This window comes from Anabrus simplex, chromosome 6 (genome assembly GCF_040414725.1).
Source record: "Anabrus simplex isolate iqAnaSimp1 chromosome 6, ASM4041472v1, whole genome shotgun sequence".
NCBI classification, from domain to species: domain Eukaryota; kingdom Metazoa; phylum Arthropoda; class Insecta; order Orthoptera; family Tettigoniidae; genus Anabrus; species Anabrus simplex.
Genome location: NC_090270.1, coordinates 127219871 through 127239932, shown reverse-complemented (window position 1 = coordinate 127239932; position 20062 = coordinate 127219871). Strand labels below are relative to the sequence as shown.

The window sequence follows — 20062 nt, the reverse complement described above, 5'->3', positions numbered from 1 at the left end:
CAGGGTAATTTCCTATAACTTTCTTGTACTTCTGTTCACGACCTAGTTGGGCATTGAAGTCACCCAAAAGAAGCTTGATATGGTGTTTGGGGATTTCGTTTAATTTTTCATCCAGTAGGTCCCAGAAATTATCAACTTCGTCTGGATCAGACTTGTTCTTATCGTTTGTAGGAGCTTGTGCGTTAACTAGGGCGTAGGTTTTGTTCGCGCATTTAATTGTGAGTATAGACAATCTGTCATTCACAGGTTCGAACTTTGCAACCGATTTAAGGATCTTGGTTCTAACAGCAAACGCGGTTCCAAGCATCACAGCTCCATTGAGGATTCCTGTTTGCGCTTTGCTCTTGAAAAATCGGTAGCCTTCGGATTCAAAAATCTCTTCATCCGGGTACCTTGTTTCCTGTAGGGCCATTATGGATATCTGATTTTCGTGAAGAGCTTTGGTGAGGGTTTTCAGCTTGCCAGTCAGCCCGGATTATTATTATTATTATTATTATTATTATTATTATTATTATTATTATTATTATTATTTCGTACCGAAGATGACCGTCTCGTTTCGGTAGCCTGTCTATTGATGAACGTCGAGACGCAATGTTTTCCATATTGCCATTGTACAGGAGGTCAGATTTGTTTAAATTATTATGTCCTGAATCTCCCCCGTTTGACCATCAGACCATTCTACCTTACTGAACTTGGCCTTACCAATTCGAAGAGTATTCACTTGATCTTCCTCTGACACTCTGTGTCAAGTCAGATGTTCTTTGTGAGAACAGAAGTACCTGTGGAATTGTCATTCAGAAATTGTTTTATAATGGCATATGCAATCCCTTCGGCAGATGGGTAGGCATAATACGTTGGTTTGAACGTGTTAAGCAGAGGAAATCTTTGATGATTCCACCGAGGACCTATTGTCAAATTAAAATGTTTGCTCTGCCACCTGGAACGCGGTGATTGCTAAAAGCAGGATATAATAAAGGCATGTGCCTAAACATTCGCTGAAGATACTGAACTCTCAGAATAAAATAATAATAATAATAATAATAATAAGAAGAAGAAGAAGAATAAGAAGAAGGAGGAGGATTAGACGAAGAAGAGTGGCGTGTGGCCTCCAAGGATGCGATCCGTGCGTCTATGAGGATGGGGCCCTACCTGTGATGATGAAGACGGCACACACATCCAGTCCCTGACCCGGCCGGGAATCGAACTCGGGATCCTCTGGACCAAAGGCCAGCACGCTAACTACTATTCATGGAGCCGGACTGTAAAATAATAATATGGTTTCTATCCGGCTACTCGATTTAACTTGCTTATATTCTTTTTGTTACCTCGAAAAAACTGTGGCTGTTAACTGCAAGAACATCCTAGTACTGTAGACGGAAGTTACTAGTTCGATTCTCAACTTTATCCTTTTTTTTCTGCTTTATATTTCGCTTTCCTTAAATGGCTTAGTAACTTTCTTTCAGTTGATCTCTGGTTACAAACTATTTGTTTTTGCTTGCGAATAAACCGCTCAAACCTGTTGCGCTGTATAAGCTAATTTGAAGGATTATTTGACCGCGTAAGAAGTCGACTGTTTCAAAACAGATCTTAAAGAAATGTCGAAATGGAAGTGTGGCCTCCGTTGAGGCCTGGTGCGGAAGCGCCATAGCCGTAGCGCCACTCCGTTCGGGGGATATTACTTTATGAGTCATAATTTTGTCCAAGATTTTAACACTAGTACTTACAATAAAGACTTACAAGTGTATCTAAAAAAAGTAGTTTACTCTGTAGAAAATGGGCCCTCACAAAGGAAATAGCTTCCCCTTAAAATGTTGGAAGTGGATACTACTTATACTTTAAGTCAGGGCCTCTCAGGGTGCATGCGCTTGGTCCATGCACTGTGCATGGTGCAAAAGACGACTTCGCTTGGTTGACCAGAGTGCAGACCCCCCACTCCTCGATTTGAAACAATAGCGCTGTCTCTCTCTTTCCCCACGCCTGTCTCGCTCGCTCCCCCTGTCTCCCTCTTCCTCACTTGCTGCCTAGCACTCCAAATCCGAGCCGAATTGAGCCGAGTTGAGCCGAGCTTAGCCGAGTAGCCCAGAGACGAAGCGTTGGTCCGAGCCGTGCCGAGCGGGAGCGATGCACAGTGCACGGAGCTCTTACGCCTCGATTTGCACGCGTGAGATTTTGGGCGTTTGAGAGGCCCTGCTTTAAGGAATAATACACTATTTTCAGGTCTTTCTTGCACCTGTAAGGGAATTAAAGGAGTGTACCTGGTTTGATTGTTTTAACTCTTACGGTTCCTCAGAAAAGCGTACCTAAAACTTTTAAAAATGTCGCTTTCGGAATTGTAATGCCAACAGCCAACGTGGTGTAAGAGGGGTACCAACATATTTAAATAGCCATTTAAAATACACCGTTGTTGCAGGAACATTACATAATATATATTTTAGGATTCAGGAAAGCTTATTCTGTTCAAAAAATTAAAACTAAAATGTGTGTTTTTAATTACTTTTCACGACCTGGTACCCTTACATTAAACACTTCGATAATGTACCCGTCATTGATTTCGAGAATAGCAGGCAGCAACATCCAGTTGAGGAAAAGTTCTTTACGTAGACCAGCGATGAAGACGAATTAGGAGGATACTATTTCTTGAATATTGCCAAAGTCTATTAAACCTTTTTCCTGTAGTTAGGATGTACTTACCAGCATAAGAGAAGAGTGGGTGGTCGTTGCTGTGATTGGTGAAGCGAACCCACATGCACAGTGTGAACTGGAGCAGTTCGGGTATGGGTTCCTTGTACTGGATGTACTGGAAGTAGAGGTCTTGGTTGAAGGACACTTTGTATACAGCACACTGGTCTCCTTCGGGCTCGATCAGGTACGGCTTGAAGGTATCTATTCCCACACTGGGACGCCACTGCGAGACCACTGCCTCACCGCACGCCCCGGCGACCAGCGCCAGCACCACTACCGCCACCGTCGACAGCATCTCTTAGCCTGCAAACACAAAATGTACATCATATTTAGCGTTGGTTAAATCCAGCACTTGTATGGTAAAATAGGTGATTTTATTTTACGTCTCACCGCCACAGATAGGTCGTATGGCGGCAATGGATTAGGAAAGGGCTAGGATCAGGAAGAAAGTGACCATGACCTTAATTAAGGTACAGCACCCCAGCATTTTCCTGGTGTGAAAATGGAAAACCGCAGAAATCCATCTTCAGAGCTACCGACAGTGGGGTTCGAACCCACTAACTCCCGAATGCAAGCTGATAGCTACGTGACCAAAACCACGCAACCTCTCGCTTGGTAATAATAATAATAATAATAATAATAATAATAATAATAATAATAACAATTATTATCATGTCCGGCTTCATGGCTAAATAGTTAGCGTGCTGGCCTTTGGTCACAGGGGTCCCGGGTTCGATTTCCGGCAGGGTTGGGAATTTGAACAAGAATTGGTTAATTCCGCTGGCGCGGGGGCTGTGTGTACGTGTCGTCTTCATCATTTCATCCTCATCAGGACGCGCAGGTTGCCTACGGGAGTCAATTCAAAAGATCTGCATCTGGCGAGCCGAACATGTCCTCGGACACTCCCGGCACTGAAAGCCATACGCCATTTCATTTATCATTAACATAACATAAGTAGAAGAAGACATTTTAAGAGACGGAAGGCTTTTGGAATTTTTTTCTGACATGAGTTTTGTTAACGTGCCAGGAGTAAAAAGCACATATTTCGTTTGAATACGTCAAATGACACCTACTTCAACTAGGATCGAACACACTATATTGGAAAACAGAGGAGAACAACAAACTGACTGCACCTCTGAGGCTGGCGTCTTATTCTATACTTAATATCCTTATGGTTTATTCTTTTCTGACGAGATATTTTAATTAGGCTGATATTTTAAAAACAAATATTTTCACAATTTTAAGACATGCCAGTTATAGGATAAAAATAAAGAAATACAATTTGTGTCGTAATGTAAAGCCTACGTCTGATATTGATTTTCTTATTAATTTAAACTGTTGGCTCGATTACCTTCTACTCAATGTTGCCGTTGTTAACCCTAGTTTGATGTTTTGTCACGAGCGATCACGATTTTCGATGAACTGCAGAGACTATAGATAGAATGCATCGAACGATTTTTAGCAGGTACTGTATGGCTGTAGATCAGATACAGCTGGAAGATGATTCAGCATTTTTCTTTCCAAATATATGTCAGTTTACTTATGATTTCAAGGATTTTGAATTCTAAATTTACACTAAGTGGGGACCCGGTTTGAAACAAGAACACTTAAGAGATGTCAATTCATCTTCGCATACCGAGTGACTTGGCCGTGCGGTTAGGGTCGCGTGGCTATGAGCTTGCATTCAGAGATGGTGGCTGCCCTAAAGGTGGTTTCCGTTGTTTCCCATTTTTACACCAAGCAAATGCTGGGGCTGCACCTTAATTAAAGTCACGGCCACTTCCTTCCCACTCCTAGCCCTTTCCTGTCTCATCGTCGCCATATGACACATCTGTGTCCAAAAAACCAAACCAAACCCCATGGCACTACAGCCCTTGAAGGTCCTTGGCCTACCAAGCGATCGCTGCTCAGCCTGAAGGCCTGCAGGTTACGAGGTGTCGTATGGTCAGCACGACGAATCCTCTCGGTCGTTATTCTTGGCTTTCTAGACCGGAGCCGCTAACTCACCGTCATATAGCTCCTCAATTCTAATCACGTAGGCTAAGTGGACCTCGAACCAGCCCTCAGGTCCAGGTAAAAATCCCTGACCTGGCCGAGAATCGAACCCGGAGCTTCCGGGTAAGAGCCAGGCACGCTACCCCTACACCACGGGGCCGGCACACACATCTGTGTCGGTACGACGTAAAGCCAATTGTAAAGAAAATAGAGGTTTGATGGTGGGAGAATGCTGAATGAATCCTTGATTATGTCTATTATATTTATTGTAGTCAAAATATTTTGAGGATACTCCAGACTGAACGTGGAATAAAATAATAACCCTCACGGGAAATACTTTAGAAATATTGCCAGTTGTATAGCTTTATTGATGATATAATGACGTACCTTTTTACCATGTTACATTGTTTCTCTATAGGTTTACTTAATTGATTATCGGCACAACTCGATAATTCGAGCGAACCCTGATCCCTGCTTGTTAGTATAATCGACCGTCTATTGTAGTGCAGTGACATTGTTTGTGCAGCTCTAATTACAAAAGTTAGGGGCTGTCAATGACGCTGTAATCATCAAATGGCGCTGCAATCATCAAACAGCATGTTGTCAGACCTAAGCACCATAGTCCAATAGGACCAACTGTGCACTCGGCAGCCGTCATTGTGTACCCTTCAAAATGTATTAGTTAAGCAAAAACCCCTGACCCGACCACCACAGTAACCCACTATACAGTTTGAAAATACTTATACAATTTGGTCGTGAGCTAAGCCATTTCATTCATTCCCTTGTGTACTAGGAACGTAATATTCATTTCCCACCCTATTGTTTTTCATTCTGATACGAGTTTTATGCTTAAAATTTCATTTATAAATTATTGTGTGGAAGGTGCATATTGCCTTGGGGTAATCTAGCGTGTGGCCTCCGGAGAGGCCTAGTGCAGGTTTTTCGAGTTGACGCCCTATAGGCGACCTGCGCGTCTGTGAGGATGGGACCCTACCTATGATGAAATCTAACGCTGAAGACGTCACAAACACCCAGCCATCGAGCTATAGGAATTAACTAATGACAGTTAAAATCCCGGCTCGACCGGAAATAGAACCCGGGAGCACTTAAACCAAAGGCCAGCATGCTAAGCATTTAGCCACGGAGCCGGGATGCCTGTGGGTAAATGGCTCAGACGTTAGACCACAGGCCTTCTAAGCCCAAATGGCGGGCTCGATCCCTGCTCCGTGTTGTGGTATTTGAAGCTGCCCAAATAACGGCAGCTTCGTGTCGGTAGATTTACCGACAAGTGCAAGAAATTCCTGTGACAAAACAATTCGCACCTCGACGTCTCCGCAAAACTTCTTAGTAGTTGGTGATACATAAAGCCAATACCATTATTTTAAGTGCGTTATTTTTCTGTAGTGCTCTCCGAGTTTCAGCGTACGAACTTAAACCTCAATCCTCCCGCGATTTAGCCACTCGGTTACGAAGGAAAACTCAAATATGTTGAGACTTGCTAGCGCATTTTCCGAAAACAACGTTAATTTTAAGTTAGTTATATATTACTTTGAAGAAGAACACGTTTACATTTCTGAAGTATGCCCAATTCACGTTCTTTTGTGCCAGAAGGAGCAAAATCCTTCTTTGTGAGCTTTCAAAACGAATAAAGGGAAAAATTGATTACGAACCAGAGCCTTGTCTTGTAAAATCACATCAGGAGCTTCACAAAGGTTTCATTCCCCACTCTAGATTGCCGATTTTTTATCATCTCTTACAGTCTAAGCCAGTCATGTGGTGGCTCGAAATGGAACACGCTTGTATCTTTATTTTTTTTGTACTTTGCAGTGGTTTAAAGTCGCTTTAACTCAGATACGTTTTTCGGTAACCATTGGATAGGAAACTGCTAGAACAGGGAAGGAGGTATAAGTCACCTTAACTACAATTTGCCTGATTTGTAAATAAAAACACCGAGCTCGATAGCTGCAGTGGTTTCCGTGGTTTCCCATTTTCACACCAGGCAAATGCTGGGGCTGTACCTTAATTAATGCCACGGCCACTTCCTTCCCACTCCTAGCCCTTCCCTGTCCCATCGTCGCCACAAGACCTATCTGTGTCGGTGCGATGTAAAGCAAGTAGCAAATAAATAAATAAATAAATAAATAAATAAATAAATAAGAAACGACGTAAAACCATCTTCAGGGCTGCTGATGGTGGGGTTCGAACTTACCACCTCCCGAATACAAGGTAACAATTGCGTGCCCCGTATCACACAAACGAACTCATTCACACATGTGCAAAGCAAAATATGAAATTTGTTGGACTAATAAATACATCATTTTAATCATCCTTTTTTTATAATAGGCTCTACGACGGTACATATTCATTTAATGAAACTCGGAGTGAAAATTAATTAGGAAGTAGAAAACAAGAGTTTAAAGGTAAGTGTTTAAACCCTTTGTACATGCATGCACAGAAATGGAGTCTCGACATAAACCATCAACACTGCCCTACTCCTGTACTAAAAAGGAGGAGGACCAGGCGAGTTGGCCGTGCGGTTCTGGGCGCGCATTTGTGAGTTCGCATCCGGGAGATAGTGGGTTCGAATCCCACTGTCGGCAGCCCTGAAGATGGTTTTCCGTGGTTTCCCATTTTCACACCAGGAAAATGCTGGGTCTGTACCTTAATTAAGGCCTCGGCCGCTTCCTTCAACTCCTAGCCCTTTCCTATTCCATCGTCGCCATAAGACCTATCTGTGTCGGTGCGACGTAAAGCCAATAGCAAAAAAATAAAAATAAAAAAGGAGGAGGAGTGAGAGTGAAGGGGGTAGTGTTGAAGGCCACTCCAGTAATGAAAACGAGAGAAAGGGAGTGAAGGCACACTGTGTGTATTGCTATATATCCACCACTGCGCCCATTTCAATCACAACAGTCTTGTAACGGGCTGTCTACCTGCAGCAATGCCTTAAGCGAGGAGGTGAATTTGTACCGTCATAGTGCCTAGTATAAAAAAAGGATGATTAGAATGATTTTGCTTTGTTTATACCCGGACACCATTTCTATACATGCATGTACAGATTCAGGCATTTGTGACTGCTACAGCTTAATTACATTATGAATATGCCTTCCTTTCACATGTATGTGACACAGTAATCTATTTAAACTCTCATCTTACTGTCTGCGTTATAAGTCGTAAGACTTCCATTCTTCAAGGATTAACGGCATTTCGACTGAGCAAATTGGCTAAGCGTTGTGCGTCGTATGCTTGTAAGGATATGTTGAATTCGTGCCCCACCGTCACCATTTCCCCATTTTTACACCAGAGAAATGCTATGGTCATACTTTTGTTGCCTACCTCATTGACACGATTTGTTAGACGTTCCTTATTCACAAGATAGCAGGTTATGCCCCAGCTAGGTCGGTCGCATTTCAGAGTGATTAAATGCTAATAGTCGCTGTCTATGGCGTCCAGCAAGTTAAGAATCTCATTAAGGACAACATTTTGACACCGTGTCGGCTTTCCAAATCCATAGACATTCCAAGGACATTGAACAAATTTCGATTATAGTAAGACCACGGCCACCAACTTCCTCGCGTCGTCGAAAACTTATCTGCCAGGTTTAGTGACTCAGAAGTTAGAGCGCTGACCATTTTAGAAAAAGTCTGCAGATTCTATCCCGACTCAGTCTGGAGGTATTTTACTATGTACAAATATGCCTGCCTCGTGTCAGTAGATTTACTGGCGAAATTCCGGCACCGTGATGTCTTCAAAAATCGTAAATAACACCAATAACATTACTGAAAATGAAAACCTACAACCTGTTTTCCCGTCTTTGACCGGGTCAGGGATGTAATGAATGAATCAGATATAGGCTGTTATTACGATGGGGTCGCCACTCCCAAAGTGATTTATATTAATGAGTGATAGATGCTATGAAATGAGAATGGAGAGTGTTGCTGGAATGAAAGATGACAGGGAAAATCGGAGTACCCGGAGAAAAACCTGTCCCGCCTCCGCTTTGTCCAGCACAAATCTCACATGGAGTGACCGGGGTTTGAACCACTGTATCCAGCGGTGAGAGGCCGACGCGCTGCCGTCTGAGCCACGGAGGCTCAGTAATATTACTATTTAAGAAAATGTATCTTTCAGCAGTAGCGGAGGGAGAGGTAGAAGTATATTAGGCCACAGAAGTGGGCTTTCCTCTTAGCATCCACATTTTGTTCAATCGGAATTTGATTTGTCCTTTTATCCTTAATTAATGATAATTTGATATGAAGATGATGTCCATGACTTAAAGCAAATTTTTATTCCAGCATATTTTATTCAGACATAGAAATATTCACAATTCAATCTTTCTTTGTGTAATGATAATCTTTATATCTTTCGAAAGAAACAATCCCGAGTCGCGCAGCTGTGAGCTTGTATTCGGGAGATAATGGGTTCGAATCCCACTGTCGGCAGCCCTGAAGAAGGTTTTCCGTGGTTTCCCATTTTCACACCAGGCAAATGCTGGGGTGTGCTTTAATTAAGGCCACGGCCGCTTCCTTTCCACTCCTATTCTGTCGTAGCTATAAGACCTATCTGTGTTGGTGTGACGTAAAGTACATTATAAAAAATCCCGATATCTTCAATATACGTGTGAAATAACTAGGACACCACTTTTAAATTCTTACGAAAACCATTTGAGGGACAGAACTCTGTTCACCATGTTCACCACGACCGAACGTACGCATTGCCATCAGTACCCATTTTCTCGAGAAGAAAACTGCCCAACAGAATCATGCAGCTCCTCGGTTGCCCTCGTGATGCTTGCTGAGTCTCATTCCAACCTTAAATCAACCTTACACAGCCGGGGTTTGAACCCAAAGTCTTATGGCAGCTACTTTCATTGGTAACCGCTTGACCTTTTGAAAGGTTACTTGCCCAATAAAGATTCGATTACTTTCTTTTAATCCTCGCTGTGTTTATAATAGCGTTTTGGCGTGCGATTTCATTACCGGTACAGAGATTTATTATAGCAGTTGAAGGTAGATATTGTGACAATGAATGTGGCGCGGTTGGATTCTGTTTTCACGGTAATTAGGCTGCATTTTTCACCCGCGAAGGAAACACGCCACTCGCTCTAGCACAATAACGAAAGAAGAGAATATGAGGCGAGAAGGGGGATAAAGCAAGGCGGCTATAAACCTTTTTCTCCCTGTGTACGTGCCATTTCATGGTTAGAGAGATTGCGGTCACGTCTTTTTGCTCCCATCCTGAATGAGAGGCAGGCAAATTTTCTTGCTGGACTGCGAGTACTTAGCCTCTTTTACGGCGTTTCTCCTCGTGGAAAGAAATAGGTACTGAAATAACAGGCGGTTCAGATAAGCTTACTGTAAGTAGAAAATAAACTGGTGAAATTTGTGACAAACTATAAATCATTCCAGCAAGAAAAAGCTAATCTAGGGGCAGCAAGCTTGCCTCTTATTCAGACGCCCCGGGTTTAATTCGCAGTCAGGTCAGGAATAAGGTTTGTGCGTGATCCACTCAACCTACGTGATAACAATGGAGGAGCTATCTGATAATGAGGTAGCGGCGTCGGTCTTGAAAGTAAAAAATAATGTAATGACCAAGAGGATTCCTCAAGGCTTTCTTACTGAGCAGCAGTCGCCTGGTAGGACAAGGCCCATCAGGGCTATAGCGCCATGTGGTCGGGAGTTTATAGCAAGAACAATATGATTTGTGAAAGGAATTAAAATGTGTTATAACCTGCCGTGTGCTTTCAGGTTTGTCGCTAATGGTACGAATGAGAAAATAGTGGGGTTCCCTACGACTAAAGCAGCTATCTCATTCTGATATAAGACATCATCTACGATTGTTAAGCCAAGGAATAACATTCTGTAGGATTGTCACTGGCGGATAAGTAGTATAAAATACATATAAATTATGGCCTGAATGCTCAGCATCTTAAATATACTACATTATTCTTCATGATGCACTGATATGCCACTGTATTAAATATTTATCTAAAAGCACGCTGCAGCATCGAAACGGTGTGATACAGTAGTTTTCTGCCCTCCAAGGCTCGGTTTTAAAGTAATGAAATGGCGTATGGCTTTTAGTGCCGGGAGATCCCAGGACGGGTTCGGCTCGCCAGGTGCAGGTTTTTCGATTTGACATCCGTAGGCGACCTGCACGTCGTTCGGTTTTGAAGTGATTTGAAAGTTGGTGTCCTTTCCGGTGGCTTCTCAGCATGGCATTCTTTGATCAGCAAGCTATTTCCTTTCAAAAGTCGGCAGGATAACATTGTTCGGTAGGCTCTCCCTTACTGATTTAGTATTATGGGATCGGATCTTAGCGTAACACCTGAATTCTGAAGATTGATAACATTGCTAAAACTGCTTTTTTTTTTTTTTTTTTTTTTTTTTTTTTTTTTTTTTTTTTACACCTGCCATCCTGAACCCCGGCTGTTTTTCTATTTGTTTTACGTCGCGCCGACACAGATAGTAGGTCTTATGGCGACGATGGGATAGGAAAGGTCTAGGAATGGGAAGGTAGCGGCCGTGGCCTTAAATAAGGCACAGCCCCAGCATTTGCCCGATGTGAATGTGGGAAACCACGGAAAACCATCTTCAGGGCTGCGGACAGTGGGGTTCGAACCCACTATCTCCTAGATGCAAGCTCACAGCTGCGCGCTCCTAACCGCACGGCCAACTCGCCCGGTCGTTTTGGTTTTAATCAGAGACGATGAAACTAAATTTCTTATTAATAACACTGTCCCTCTTGCTAGCCGCCTGAACTTAGTAAGCTCCACCAAATTTTAAATTTGTGATTGTTAACGCTTGTGTATCATCTATGTAACAGTGGAAATTATTTTATCATAACAGGGAATGTTAGTGCAAGGAGAAGGAATATTGAATGGTGGACAAGGGAATATATACTCAAAAGACCCTAGCAGCGCTATTCTGAACCGTATAAATAGAATCAGTTGCAAAATTTATGAGTGCTTCACCTGGAGCAATAGAAACCGCGAACATAGGTTTTGTTCCAGTCGAGCAAACATAGCCCGTAATTAGCTGTGTACCATTGCCGTCAGCATGCAGGAAATGTGTAACTCCACATGGTGCCAGGCGCTCAGTGAAAGTACTATCGGTGGATGTATTGTACTCACGACAGTACAACAGCTATTGTGAGGTTTGCAATTCAAATATTCACAGACTCCCGTCTTTGTTAGTACACGCGATTCTTCTAGAAACTAGAAGAGATATACTCATTCATTATTTAGAAGAATCGTGAATGCAGATTCTAAAGATGAAATTGGAAATACCACATTTGTATTGATAGTTTATTTTATGAAGTGAATACAGGCCGAACCGCCATGACTCATAAATGTAGATTAGTAGAACAAGAGTCCGACTCGTTGGCTGAATGGTCAGCGTACTGACCTTCGGTTCAGAGGGTCCCGGATTCGGTTCCCGGCCGGGTCGGGGATTTTAAACTTAATTGGTTAATTCCAGTGGCTCGGGAACTGGGGTTGTGTGGCGTATTCAACATTAGAAATCATCCTAGGTAGGGCTTTCATCTTCACAGACATGCAGTTGCCTAATAGGCCGTCTACGAGAAAAAGACCTCCACCAGGCCTCTCTGAAGGCCATACGCCATTGTTATTATTAGTAGAACAAGATATAAATAAAATATATTGATTTGACGGAAAGCTACATTTATAGTGACAGCTGATCTGAACGAATTACTATTAAAAAAGTGTCTTCACAAATTAATAGGCAAAGAAAAGAAAAAATATAGATTAATCATAGTCGCCTAAGAGTTTGTTATTATTTTGTAATGTGGCTAAGAAGACATCATTTTGTTTTATAAATTCAATTCCACAGATTTATCGACTTAAAATAATATTTACTAACTGTACAGTTAAATACTCTCTGGTGTATTTTGTAGACGTTATAGTAAAAGAAGCAAAGCAATCTCCGTACAGGCCATGAAGGCCCTTGGAGGGGTGGAAGGTAAAGGCTTCCACCATCCGCAACCTCAGCACTTGATAGGGTAGAGTGGTTAGCTCTACGCCCGGCCACCTTTGCCCCCAGGAATTAACCTGTTACTCATTTTTGGTGTAGGCTGAGTGAACCTCAGGGCCATGTGCACCTCCGGAAGTGGAAATCTCGTTTCTTAAATTTTTCGACTTCCTGACGGGGATTCGAACCCACGTCCTTCCGGGCGAACCGAGCACGCCTTTACCGCCTCGGCCAGGCAGCCCCTAGATGTGATAGTAGGTCCCCGTAATGTTTCAAAGGCTGAATGTCCATGTTTGCCAAACCCCAGGTTCCTGGGTGATTGTGTATAACTCATGATTGGTTTCTCTGAATCTTCTTAAAGCGTATTTTATGGCTATGTGAAGAATTGTTTAAGGACTATCACTACAATCAAAGCAAGGTCTCTTGAATTTTTCCATATTTTTTCAGCCATAATTTGTACGTTTGATGAAGCCTCCGTGGCTCAGACGGCGGCGCGTCGGCCTCTCACCGCTGGGTTCCCTGGTTCAAATCCCGGTTACTCCAAGTGAGATTCGTGCTGGACAAAGCGGAGGTGGGACAGGTTTTTCTCCGGGTACTCCGGTTTTCCCTGTCATCTTTCATTCCAGCAACACTCTTCACTATCATTTCATTTCACTCTGGCAGTCATTAATATTTGCCCCCGAGGAGTGCGACAGGCTTTGGCAGGCGGCACAATTCCTATCTTCGCCGCAAGATGGAGGCATCATTCATTCCATCCCTGACCCGGTCACTGACTGGAAAACTCATTTTAGGTTTTGAAAACTCATTGTAGGTTTTCATTCAACTTGTACGTTTAATGATTGTTTCTTATTCTATTCAATGATTGGTGATTTGAAACCAGGCAGTCGTCTTTGTACAGGAATCCTGTGTTAGCCTTGTTGGTCAAGGTTTGAGGTAGTCACTTCTTCAACAGATACACATTGAAGTGACTATGAACTAATCTCTCACCCAACTTCCACGAAATATTTATTGACTTTAATCGCCCTGAATTCCGTATCGTGCAGTCCTGATGTATGGGCAGCTGAGGGCATTTTCTAGATTTATTTCGTCTTCAGAATTAGTTGCCTTCGAAGGACAGATATTGGGCAATACTAGTGACATTCAAACGCGTCTGTGGTGACTAATACTATAAAATAAACAGTTGAGAATTTCATTTGCATTCATTAACCTATTAATATGTACTGTGGAAAATCTATAATATCCTTGCCCACTTCTAAAGAAAACTCTCAAAAATCAATTAAACTTATGTAAAGTAAAAAAAAAGGAATTTTTCAAGGAATTTCTACACCTCATATGCTAATAATGGCAGTTACGGCATCTAAGAAGAAACGGCAAGAAACTGACTCAAGACACCCACTTTTGGCCATCAACCAGCCCGACAGAGACTTAAATCCCGAAGCAGCTTTTTGTGGGAAGTAGCAGCACTCAAAGGTTCATAAGAAGCAGTACGTGTGAAGATGTGGAGGACAGAAGTCAAGGACCCGATCATCCCCCTGTCAGAGAAAATGGCACCAGGTCACAGCTTGCCATGTGGAATTTGGAAATCGTTGAATAGGGTGATGACAGATGTTTCACGCTGAAAGACCAATCTGAAGAAGTAGAACATGCTCAACAACACTGATGAGTTCTGCAACTGATGTATCTCACAAGGGGCTAGTCTGCCCCTTGATGAAGAACACATGTTCAAAAGAAAACCTTGTGGCTCCAAATAATAAAGCCAGAACTGTTACTACTCACTGGCAAAATGTTATTTGATTCGGAAATGGAAATGAATGAATTAACGGCAACTACTCGAAGTTACTCATTTAATGAAACGCATAATTTTACACGGAAGAGAATCCTACAGCCGTTTTCAGTGATCATATTTGAGCTTATCTTCCACTTTTCATGCAGCTCGTAGCGTTCGAACACAAATACTTCCCTTGTAAGTCGGGAATGTGCAGATAGATTCATTAATATTGAAACGTGTATACAGGGTGCAGAAAAAGTTTGTTTCATAAATTAAAGGAATGATATAGGGTACAATATATATTGTAAACATACGAACCATAGGCCTGTGGTGATTAATTTCGGCTGCCAACCTTCCAGACGCTCGAGTGTAAAGAACACATGGTACAGTTGGGAATAGAACTAAACACAACCATACATATTTTTATGATGCCACCTTATTCCCATCCTATTACACATAGTACACTCAAATTTAAAAACCTGGACTATATAGTTCTTCTTTAACCCAAAACAGAAAACATGGTGTGATTCATGCATTCATTTCCATAAACAAAATATTTTTAAGTTTCATGTTTAAATATTATTTTTAATTTATTTTTCTCTAAAGTTACACTTTTCTGAGAACCGTTAAACCAGCTGAAGTAATATTGGTATCCACAGGGTTAGTAGCTACAGGTCTTAAAAATAAGTAACATGTTGATCACAGAAAATATTTACTGTAAAAAATATATTAAAATATGGTGGTTCAAGTTTAATACTTTTTATGACTAAGTTGTTAATAAAATTGATATGATATCTCACCTAGTATTCATTCATATGAATGAAATTGATTTGCTCTTTCTCAGCCACATTCTGAGAAAAGTTTACCTTTAAGAAAATACATTAAAAATAATTTTACACATGGAACTTAAAACAATAATTATGTAAATGAATACATAAATTACGCCATATCTTTGTTTTGGGTTTAAGAAGAGCTATATAGTGCAGGCGTAAAAGTTGTGTGTTCTATGTGTAATAGGATGGGAATAAGGCAGCATCATAAAAACCCGTATTGTTGTGCTAAGTTCTATTCTCAAATCTGCCAAATCTCAAATTTGCTGATTCGCTGTCCTTCTTTCTTTCTTGTGTCCTTTTGTCTGTCCGTCGCCACTCCTGTATATCGTGTCCGAAAAGCACCGGGAATTTTCCGAGGAATACGCAGAACATTGTTGTGTCGATGTGAATTGTGCTTCCAAGTTGGAGGGAGACATTTCGAATATCTACTCTGAAGTACTGTACGTTTGTCCCCTTTCATTGTGTGCTGCTAAGATGTAAACCAAAAGCAAACGGAGTGTCACATTTACGCCTGAGCGCCTGGGAGGTTGGCAGCCGATCGGAAATCTTTAAGCACGCTTAGTGCGGAAACTAATCATCTCAGACCTGTCGATCCTATGTTCAAAATACTAGTATTTGTACTTTAATTTACGAAATAAACTTTTTCTGAACCCTGTATATTCCTGATACTGCATATATATGACATACGAATCTGATTTTTTTTAATTACACATTGACATTACATATCTTTTTTCCTTTTTATAAACCCTCATTTTGGGGGTGGTAAAGACATACTGGATTGATCTACGAGGACATGGGTTCGATTTCCCGTGAGGAAGTCAAGAATTTTAAAAACCAGGCTTCTCTAGCAGCTGACCGTTTGTTCACTGAGCCTACACCAGAAAAACTACCAGGTTAATTCTTGGGGATAAAGACGGTCGGACATAGACCTAACTGCTCTATCTCGCTTAGTGGAATGTAGAACCCTTCATCTTCAACTACTTTAGTGCCCGCATGGCGTACACTGAGATGGTTTGGCTTTGCTGTGAACCTTTCAGAAATCTAAAAATGTCGTAACAGAAATTATTCTTTGAAATTGAAGGCGTGATAAGTAAATTATTCTTCGGTTACATGGCTCTTATATGAAAGTATGTCTCATAAGTTACAGTTTATACTTTTTCTCTTGAAAGCTCCTTACATAATTTATCAGTACATGACCGTTGCCTTCACTAGACCTAACACTCCCAAGCAAAGACTGGAGCTGATATAACCTGACTTGAGGTTTGAGGTGTGGGTGTACGTTAGTAACTGGTTCAGTCAGATTATGATCTCAATTTTACTGTTACAGATTAGTCTGCGAAAGTGTCGCTAATGGATAAAACACGTGCATATTTCGATTGCCACTGTACCAGAATACTCACTGGTGCTAAAACACCTACGGTGAGTGAATTAGTGTATTTGCGTTTGGTTAATTTGGTCCGATTCTTTGGCTGAATGATCAGCGTTGAGGCCTTCGGTTCAGAGAGTTCCTGGTTCGATTCCCGGCCTGGTCGCGGATTTCAATCACGTCTGATTAACTCTTCTGGCACGGGGACTGTGTGTTTGTGTTTTTCCCAACATTCTCCTATTCATATTCAGAAAACACACTACACTAACAACCATCACAAGAACACGCAATAATTTAGTGATTACATCCCTCCATGTATGTTGGCGTCAGGATGGGCATCCGGTGGCAAAACAGGGCCAGATCCATATGTGCGACATGGTTTGCACCCGAGATCCCACATGTGTGGGGAAAAGCAGTAGAACACGGATGATTAATTTGACTACGTTGATTCATGAACTGGCGAGACCAGTTGACAGGTGACAGCGAAATCCACTGTTGGCATTTTGTGAAATTGACGAAATTGACTTCAAAACTTTCCAAATTCACATCCAAATAAATAGAAGAATGATGAATTTCTCTTATGTCTCATGCACTTCCTCGTCTACCCAACCTGTTTAACATGTAAACGCAAGCATTAACGCCACAATAACACGGGACAGGTCGTACATACACACGAATAGAAAGCTCATGCAACTGATGATGATAACGTTCCAAGGCTCTGGAAATAAGCATCAACAATAACAAAAATGTTAGTCTCTTGGACCATCAATTCTTACCGCAGCCCAATTATCAACATAAATTCCTTTCATTGCTTTAAAGGATCTACCCTTAATCCCATAGTCCCGCAGTATGGCTAGCATTTTTTCCCTAGGCACTCTGTCAAATGCCTTCTCTAGATCTACGAAACATAAGCATAACTCCTTATTCCTTTCGTAGCGTTTTTCACTTACCTGGCGCATACTGAAAATATGATCCTGGCAGCCCCTCTGTGGTCTGAAACCACACTGATTTTCATCCAACTTACTCTCAACCACTGATCGCACCCTCCCTTCCAAAATGCCAGTGAACACCTTGTCTAGTATGCTCATCAATGAAATATCTCGATAATTGTTGAAGTCCTTCCAGTAATAATGCCACCTCTGTGGTGTAGTGGTTAGCTGTCACCCCCCGAAGGCCCGAGTTCGATTCCCGGCTCTGCCACGAAGTTTGGAAAGTGGTAAGAGGGCTGGAGCGGGGTCCACTTATCTCCGGGAGGTCAACTGAGTAGAGGGGGTTCGATTCTCAACTCAGCCGACCTCGAAGGGGTTTTCCGTGGTTTCCCACTTCTCCTCCTGGCAAATGCTGAATGGTACCTGACTTAAGGCCACGGCCGCTTCTTTCCCTCTCCCTTGTCTATCCCTTCCAGTCTTCCCATCCCCCCTCATAAGGCCCCTGTTGAGCATAGCAGGTGAGGCCACCTGGGAAAGGTACTGGTCCTCCTCACCATTTGTATCCCCTTGACCTAAAGTCTCGCGCACCAGGACACTGCCCTTGAGGCGGTAGAGGTGGGATCCCTCGCTGAGCCCGAGGGAAAAACGAACCTTGGAGGGTAAACAGATTAAGAAAGAAAGAAAGAAAGAAAGAAAGAAAGAAAGAAAGATAAAGAATAATAAAAATAAGAAGAAGAAGAATTTTACGTCCCACTAACTACTTTATTGTTTTTGGATACACAGAGGTGACGGAATTTTGTCTCTCGTATCGTAGATCGTAGTGGATTTCTGCAGATCCAGTCATGTATATGACCTCCATATCTCTCCGTCTAACGCCCTTTTTTTTTGCCTACAGGAGTTTTTTTATGTGCCGCTTAATCTGCCGACACGAGGCTGGTGTATTTGAGCACCTTTTAATGTCAATGAACTGAGCTACAATCGATTCTACCAACATGGATTGGATTAAGAAACACAAATCTACCACCTGAATATGTTGTTTCTTTGTTTTGTTTTCTTGTGTTTTGTGTGTGTGTGTTTTAACGTCGCACTAACACATTGAAGGTTTTCGGTGACGGAAGGATGGCAAAGGGCTAGTATTGGTAAGGTAGTGGCCGTGACTGTAATTAAGGTACAGCCCCAGCATTTGCCTGGTGTTAAAAATGGGAAACCACGGAAAAGCGACCCTAACCTAACGGCGACTGTCTTGTTACTGTTGCTGTTGTATATGTTCCACCTAAAGCGTATTCTTATCGTGGAAAATAAAAATGTATGTTTAGGTCCTCCTGTAAACAACTAGCTCATGCTGTAATTTCATATAGAACGCAGCATTAATCTTCGTTTCATATGGGATATTCGGTACATAATATTAGGTTAAAATATGAGTAGATGTTTTGCTGCTAAGGTAAATCAAGGCAGATGCACATTATACCACTGAAACATTTTAGCTGATATATTATGCACCTGATGAGATGAGCAGAAAGCATTTACGAATGAATGAATGTACATGTACGTGACTTTATAAATATTTTATATTTGCAGATTAGTATTTATTTATTTACTTCGTGTTAGAGTGTTGAAAAATCTTAAGATATAAATAAGGCATTATATACAAATAAAACACGACAAATATTCTTATAAGATTTATAAAATAGAGATAAATTGCAGAATAATTCCTAAGTGCTCTTAAGCGCTTGAGGTATAAAATATTATATACTGGAAACTATTTGGTGCACAGTGAACGATCTCAAGTAAGATGCACTTGTAGACATGATATAGTCTTTTGGGTTTATGCCGTGTCAAGAAAATAAGGTGAAATTCTTTACGATTCGCAGAGAACTATGCTCTGCGTCATCAGAAGAAAATCTCGACTGTCCACGAGAAAGGCTTCTAAAACAATGAGTTTTGAATTTAGACGTTACCCAGTAGAAGTGGAAATGGTACGTTCATTCGTCACAAGATGGCTCCTCGGACGGGGTACAGCGCCAGCGTTCGAAGCGGAAGCTGACGGAACCATCAGAATCAGTCTGACAGAGTCACATTAACAGGCGTACGCACATATGAAGGTATGACATTGACAAAGTCTGGAATGAGCGTCTATAAGTACGGGCCGTGAAAGCATCAATGGCAACAAGATGCATTTAGTTACATGTTTGTTTCATGTACCCAAAGTTTCAGATCAATTCCCAATACAGTTGTTAACTACTGTATATATAGGTGTTTAACTGAGGGAGACCTATATTTATTATATTACTTGCACGCTCACAACATCCTAGAATCTTGGCATATCTTAATACAGCTAACAGTTAAAAGGACGTTTAGCTATTATTTATTTATTTATTTATTTATTTATTTATTTATGAAACTATGCGAAACTTTCGCACTTTGCACCTTTTTCTTGGAACACTGACATCGGATTTCTGCTTCGGGCACGAAGGAATAAGGTGTACCAAATTTAAAACGTGTAG

At 41.7% G+C, this 20062-nt stretch overlaps 2 protein-coding genes across 13 annotated transcripts in view; one reads left to right on the top strand and one right to left on the bottom strand.

Moving 5' to 3' along the window:
- b6 overlaps positions 1-2977 on the bottom strand; it is a 29122-nt gene extending 26145 nt beyond the window's left edge. The window contains exon 1 of the mRNA XM_067148934.2: positions 2692-2977. Within this exon, the coding sequence (XP_067005035.1) occupies positions 2692-2977 (286 nt within the window). The remainder of the gene's footprint in view (positions 1-2691) is intronic.
- LOC136876182 (coiled-coil domain-containing protein AGAP005037) overlaps positions 1-20062 on the top strand; it is a 1087707-nt gene that overhangs the window by 517216 nt on the left and 550429 nt on the right. The gene's annotated exons all lie outside the window — the stretch shown is intronic.